The 7,179-nt window shown below is 44.8% G+C and overlaps 1 protein-coding gene across 1 annotated transcript; it reads right to left on the reverse strand.

Moving 5' to 3' along the window:
• Nucleotides 1-3,879: 3,879 nt before the first annotated feature.
• Nucleotides 3,880-5,559, reverse strand: LOC122944253 (DNA damage-regulated autophagy modulator protein 1-like). The gene is made up of 7 exons (XM_044302487.1): nt 5,441-5,559; nt 5,121-5,188; nt 4,796-4,938; nt 4,492-4,684; nt 4,304-4,356; nt 4,066-4,152; nt 3,880-3,957 (listed from the first exon to the last, which is right to left on the reverse strand). Exons 1-7 carry the CDS (start codon nt 5,557-5,559, stop codon nt 3,880-3,882), a joined length of 741 nt encoding a protein of 246 aa, XP_044158422.1.
• Nucleotides 5,560-7,179: the final 1,620 nt, after the last annotated feature.

A 7,179-nucleotide genomic window follows, 5' to 3' on the forward strand; every position in this document is an offset into this window, starting at 1 on the left:
AGGTCTGTCACCCAGGGAGTAGTGCAGCCGCAGTCTGAAAGCTAGAAAGTAATGTAGAGTTAAGAGATCTCTACTGACATTCTTCCTGGACACTAAAGCCGCTACCAGTGGAGGGGTGGTGGGAAGGGACAACAATACAGCCGCTAGTGAGGGAGTGGTGGGAAGGGACAACAATACAGCCGCTAGTGGGGGAGTGGTGGGAAGGGACAACAATACAGCCGCTAGTGGGGGAGTGGTGGGAAGGGACAACAATACAGCCGCTAGTGAGGGAGTGGTGGGAAGGGACAACAATACAGCCGCTAGTGGGGGAGTGGTGGAAAGGGACAACAATACAGCCGCTAGTGAGGGAGTGGTGGGAAGGGACAACAATACAGCCGCTAGTGGGGGAGTGGTGGAAAGGGACAACAATACAGCCGCTAGTGGGTGAGTGGTGGAAAGGGACAACAATACAGCCGCTAGTGAGGGAGTGGTGGGAAGGGACAACAATACAGCCGCTAGTGGGGGAGTGGTGGGAAGGGACAACAATACAGCCGCTAGTGGGGGAGTGTTTGGAAGAGACAACAATACATCCGCTAGTGGGGGAGTGTTTGGAAGGGACAACAACACTGTCGCTAGTGGGAAAATTGTGGGAAGAGAAAACAATAATGCCACTAGTGAGGGGGGTGGGAAGGGACAACAATACAGTCATCAGTGGGGGAGTGGTGGGAAGAGACAACAGTACTTCTGCTAGTGGGCGGGTGGTGGGAAGGGAGAACAATACTGCCAGGACAAAACTTTGCAGTTCGGGTTCGCTCATCCCTACTCATGATCTATGGGCCCTCAGGTGATACTGGATTAAAAACCGGCATGATTCTGTACGGGATATCACTGCATGGGCTCAGAAAAGCTTCCAGAAATCCTTGTCTATGAACACAATTCTCTCTGCAATCCTCAAATGCAAGTTAAAGCTGTATCATGCAAAGAAGAAGCCATGTAATCTGGTCTTCACACAATGGTTTTCTATGGGCCAAAATGAAAGACTTCTGTAATCAGATGAATCTAAATGTTAAATTATTTTTGACAACCACGGACGCCGTGTTCTGTGGACTGAAGAGGAGAGGGGCCATCCAGATTGGTATCAGCTCAAAAGCCGGCATCTCTGATGGTATTGGTTTGCATTAGGGCCTATAGTGTGTGCAGCTTATACATCTGGAAAGGCACTATCAATGATGGATAGTGTGTAGAGGTTTCAGAACAACACAAGCTCCTACCCACACAATATAAATATAAAAAATATATAGGGATCAGAATATAGCAGTGCAAAGAAAGAAATCTTTTTTTTTCAAAGTTTTTGTTTTTTAAAATGTAGAACACAAGAAAAAAACAGTAAAAATGATTATAACACAAACTATATAAATGTGGTATCACTGTGATTGCAGTGACCCATAGAATGAAGTTGACAGGTCATTTTTACTGCATAGGGAATGCTATTAAAACAAGGGCGGTATTCGTTTGTTTTTGTTTTTTCAATTCTACCCTATTTCGAAAGCACAACTTGTCCCACAAAAAATCAAGTCCTCATGTTACTATGTGAATGGAAAAATAAAAAAGTTATGGCTCCTACAAGGCCAGAAGTAAAAGATGAAAATGGAAAATGGCTCATCAGAAAAGGGTTAGAGGGATCCAGACTACATTGCTACAGACCTAAACTTAGGGTAACAGTCCTTGCATTATGAGTTACTAGAGAGTTTCTATTTACAGTGGCAAAGAGAAAACAGAGGTTTTTCACGATCTTTGAATGTTAGAACCGGAGGTGTTGAATATTAGGATCCAATAAAAGTACTTGCTGAGCCCTCTGCGGGCCGGCCTCACTCTAGATGCTGTTTGGCTTGTGATGGTGGAGGAAAGGAACTCTAGTCTCCCGTTCTAGCACCTCTATCAATCCCCTGGGTATGGGAGTGGAGGAGATGCTACAAGCGGAATCTGGCCACATCAGCAACCCTTTTTTGTTACCTGAACCTGCCATAACCCTAAGCAGAGCATCCAGCCACATACTATGCCCGGTGAAAACATGGCACCGATAAGTGTATTTTGAGGTTTAGATTCCTTTGGAGATGATGGGTTGCTGGATTCTATCCCTCCAAGGGTCCTTTGATGTAGATGGTGGTTGTTTGGTGTTGCAAGTGGAAATTTAGGCCATGGCTTCTGCAGCTCAGAAGGTGCACTTATTGCAGGAGAGGTGATTTACCCCTGATGACCTTGGCAGTGAGGTAACAATCCATGAGGCAAAAATGACCAAGATCGTCTCTTTGCAAACTGGGTGCACAAACCATGACTTCCAAGTGACTTTCGTATTCTCATTTAAAAGGGTATTTTCATCTCAAACAATGGGGACATATCGCCACAGGTGGGACCCGAGATCGGAGTGGGGAAGTTGGTGGCCGGAGGACCCCGGGTTTTCCATGATCTGGCCACTGCGAAGCACTCTCCCTATAGAAGATAATGGGAGCTGCACAACGCTTGCGCGGCCACTGCTCCCATTCATTTCTATGGGGCCGTCAGAAATAGCCGAGCCAGTGCTCGGCTATATTCTGCCACCTCATAGAAATTTATGTAGGGTGGCTGCGCATGCGCAGTGCACACTTCACAACTTTCAGGGATCCTTTCTCATTGTAGGTGCAGGTCCCAGAGGTAGGACCTGCACCTATCAGACAATGGGGGCATAGCCTAGAGATATGTCCCCATTGTCTGAGAATACACCTTTAATCTTAACCAGGGATAGGTTTCAATTCACTGCCCTTAGTCAGTATTTGAATACCATGGCCAAGGAACACTGGCTTTCTACGCCCCTGCTCTAATGCCAAGCTGTTCTAATGTCCAGATGCTTTGACATGTGGAGGTGCAGGACTTGAACTGCTCTGCGAAACTTACAGTATACCTTTTTTCATTAAAAAGTGTGTGCTCACTAGTGACCGAATTACCTGCTGAAAAGAAGTGGTTTTGCTCTGCAGCAGTTCATCATGATCACACTCTCGTAGATATATTGGATGCCCCTTTACACATTTTCCACAAATGTAATTTATAATGCATAAAATGGCAACCACTGCACTCAAATATGTCTATTGGAATATCCAGCCCTGCCATTACCACCTTCTTCATGCCACTTCCAGAACATGCCTCTTGGTCACCGCCACAATGTTCCCTAGTTACAATAAGTTGCCTATAATGATGAATAAAGAGACTCGGACACATTGTTTGCTACCTCATCTAGTGGCTTTTATTGATAACAAGGCAGTAGATTGGAAATAGCCCTGTGAATCCCTGACTCTTGCAAAGAGTCGTACTTCAACACTCAGGAGAGGAAAAACCCCCAGTGGAGGAAACCTCTAAGGAGCCATGGCTGAAGGACTACCCCTCCTCTGGGCAAGGGGGTAAAAAGCCAACATTTTACGTGAGGTAGCTGAGGAAAGTCCGATAAATGACAAGTCCGGTATTGAGAACAGAAACCGAGCCCGGAATCTCCCTCTTCATGCAGCAGAATATATCTGACTGCGGAAAGTCCAGTAAATGTCAAGTCCGGTATTGAGAACAGAAACCGAGCCCGGAATCTGCCTCTTCATGCAGCAGAATATATCTAACTGCGGAAAGTCCGATAAATGCCAAGTCCGGTATTGAGAACAGAAACCGAGCCCGGAATCTGCCTCTTCGTGCAGCAGAATATATCTGACTGCGGAAAGTCCGGTAAATGCCAAGTCCAGTTTTGAGAACAGAAACCGAGCCCGGAATCTGCCTCTTCATGCAGCAGAATATATCTGACTGCGGAAAGTCCGGTGAATGTCTTGTCCAGCGATGTACAGATGGATTAAGTTGTCTTCCTGGCGCTCTGCCCCTGTTTTTTAACTAGGGGTTTTCAGGGTCCTGGGTCTTTTGCCTCAGAATGATGGAGACGCCTTCTCTGGACAACATTAATGACAAACGCTGAGAAAAAATGAAGAAAGAACATGTATCATAAAATGGCTCTTATCTAATATATTCTTATCTAAAATGTTTCTGGGCACATGAGATCTTCAAATATCATCTACTCACCTGGAAATCCGTATAGTACATGATCGGGAATATTGTCAGGCCAACAAATCCCATCCACTCGCCCACCATGCCTGTCATAGAGAAGATCTGCATAAGATAGAGAGAGAGAGTAGAGAATGTTAGTGCCCAAATATTCTCACCAGTGGCTCTGGTATGAAGTGAGATGGGAGGATGGCATGTCCTTCAAGAGTTTCTCTATTACAATTACACAAGATTGTGAATATTGACAGGAACTCACCTCTTTACAGTGATCGGTGTTACATAGGCGGAAGAAGCCCACACCTACATCAACTGGAAGAACGTGTTAAGGAGAAGTAACGGAAGTGTATTATTATGGTGTTTACTGTCATGTCTGATCTGCTCTACAATGGAGTCTCAGACAGCTGATAATCTCCAGTGTATCCAGCACACAACATTGCACTGTACCAGTCAGGTATAAAAGGATACAGATCAGCAGTGCCACAATGGTCACCAAGGTTGATGCCAGTCTTATGTGGCACAGGCGACGACTGCTGAAGGATTTCTCATACAGGCATATAGCTTGGCTCAGGTTGTAAACTGCAAAGAAGAAAAATCCAGTTCCTGCGCTGATACTGTGGGCTATGGGACTGATCTTCATCTAGAACATAAACATAAATATAAATGTCATCAATGAGGTCACCAAGAAGATCTGAGACTAGAGAACAGCAGAGGATACTACTGGATACTTTTATAAAACCTGATAACTCACCGAACATACACCAGTCACGGCGTTCGCAATACAAGCGAGCCATCCCAAGGCGTATAGGATTTTCTGGCAGATGATATTTCGCTTCTCTGATGGTTCAGAATGGAGGATCATGAACCTGTATTGGATGGAAGCGACGCCAGCTCCTGAAATATACAATACATGTCATCATTATCATTTCTATACACACTTGTAATAACCTACAGGAGTCAGTGATGATTATAATCTCCAGTGATGACCACCGCTCAGAGCTAAATAATGATTACAGCTCTGGAGTCGCTGAGCTCTACATCATCTTATCTCTATAGAGGAAGCTACATCCACTTACCTAGAATGGAAGTCACCATGAAGACGACAGTGAAGACCACCGATTCAGGAAATTGTTCTCCTATGGCACTGGGGGAAAAAAGCAAAATATTTGGAGTTAATAGGAGACAAGTGGCAGAAATGTCTCATCATCAAGAGCAGAGGAGACTTTATGTACTTTTACCTGCCCCACTATATATCCATTACTTCCACAGTACAATTAATAATCCAGTAATAATAATAGTGATAATAATGTAATAATAACATCCCCGGAATGACACCGATAACAAGACACTAATAATTACACTGCACGGTCAGGAACCTCGTTCCGTCCCCTCTTACCTGATGTATGGTAATTTTGAATGGCCTAAGATGACAGTAATGGCGATCCCGGCGCAAAGGCCTAAAAGCGTCCATGTGACGAAGAGGATAGGCAAGAAGGCCAAACCCCGAATCTCCATGGCGCAAAGGAAAAGATTCGCAAAGATTTGTTCAGCAAAAGCAAACGCCTGTCTGTCTCTCTCTGTATTCACAGATAATCTGGCTCAGGTAACGTCAGGCAGTGGTTTTCCTAGGCTCAGAACTCGGTGATGTCACTAGCTTCTATGATGTCATCAGTGCCTGAATCTGATTGGTCCCTCACTAGGTTCTGTGATGTCATCACACATGCCTAAATGTGATTGGTCCTCACTAGCTTTTGTGATGTAATTGTCAGACATACCTGGATCTGATTGGTCCTCACAGTATTGTAAATATTTTGTGTGTATATATATATATATATATATATATATATATACACATAGTTGATATAAAAAGTCTACACACCCCTGTTAAAATGTCAGGTTTCTGTGCTGTAAAAAAAATGAGACGAAGGTAAATCATTTCAGAACTTTTTCCACCTTTAAAGTATAACTGCCATTTTTTTTTTTTTGGGGGATTATTGGATTGTGGTGATTAATATCTCCTTGGTGGCCCTATTTCAACTTTTCACTGTGTACTCAATTACCCCTTAATTCCACTTGTTTGTTCCCTGTACTGCCTACTTTTACCTGTGCTTAAAATCAGGTTGCTAGGCAGGGTCCGTCTATGTGTTAAAGGACGGAGGACGCAGAAGCACGCAGCCTGCAAGGTCACATTACTGACAGCCAGGGGCGTAGCTAAAGGCTCATGGGCCCTGGTGCAAGAGTTAGACTTGGGCCGCCCTTCCCTCAGTGCTTTGTGTGTCTTCTTATGCAGCACAAGGGTCTTTGGGCCCCCTCAGGCTCCTGGGCCCGGTAGCGACTGCTACCTCTGCACCCCCTATAGCTACTCCCCTGCCAGGGACTGTAAGTAAATGATTAAAGCCAGGTCCTCCCCAGCAGCTGATAACAGTGCCTGGGCTGTGTGCACTTCTCCCTGTCCCTGCGCTTGGCAGACGCTCCCTCACTCAGCAGAGCTGGAGAATGCAGAGTCGAAGCAGCGCAGAGCAGGGAAGGGAGATCTGCCGTCTGCTCAGTGTATAAATGAAAGCAACATGTGGTAAGAGGACCCCTTTGTGCTGCAGGAGATTAACCCTTTAAGGGGAGGGCACTGGTTACTGACACTTTTGGGGGGCTATTATTACTGGCTAGTGAGGGCAGGCGGGATTAGCCTCAGGGTGAGGGCAGTGGCGGCCATCTTAACTGAATAGTGAAATTGCAGTTTTATGCAGACTGGTTGCTAAGGGCTGAGTCTTATTAAATATGGGGTAAGTCAGTCTAATAGTAACTGATTCTGGAATATCATGTTATTAGTAACTACATATATGAAAATTGAAATTAGGGTCTAAGTGTGACAGTTATTCTTTAATGTGACCTATAAAAAGGGCTGTGCACCGGAGATGCCCTCACAATCTGACAGATTTGGAGTGTTTTTGAAAAGAAGAGTGGGCAAATCTTGCCAAGTCAAAATGTGCCATTCTGATAGACTCATACCCAAAAAGAGTGCTGTAAAAAAATCAAAAGGTGCTTCAACAAAGTATTAGTTGAAGGGTGTGCACACTTATGCAACGATATTAGTTTATTTTGATATTGTCACGGCTGAGGTTGGGGGAAATTCTCAGC

Source organism: Bufo gargarizans, chromosome 7 (genome assembly GCF_014858855.1).
Source record: "Bufo gargarizans isolate SCDJY-AF-19 chromosome 7, ASM1485885v1, whole genome shotgun sequence".
Taxonomy (NCBI): Eukaryota; Metazoa; Chordata; class Amphibia; order Anura; family Bufonidae; genus Bufo; species Bufo gargarizans.

Excerpts from the sequence above, each read along its gene's own strand:
- LOC122944253 (XM_044302487.1), bottom strand. The coding sequence starts at position 5,559 with ATGGAGATTCGGGGTTTGGCCTTCTTGCCTATCCTCTTCGTCACATGG. Across the intron at positions 4,685-4,795 it reads CCGTGACTGGTGTATGTTCG|ATGAAGATCAGTCCCATAGC; the intron begins GTGAGTTATCAG and ends TTTATGTTCTAG. Across the intron at positions 4,153-4,303 it reads ACACCGATCACTGTAAAGAG|ATCTTCTCTATGACAGGCAT; the intron begins GTGAGTTCCTGT and ends TATCTTATGCAG.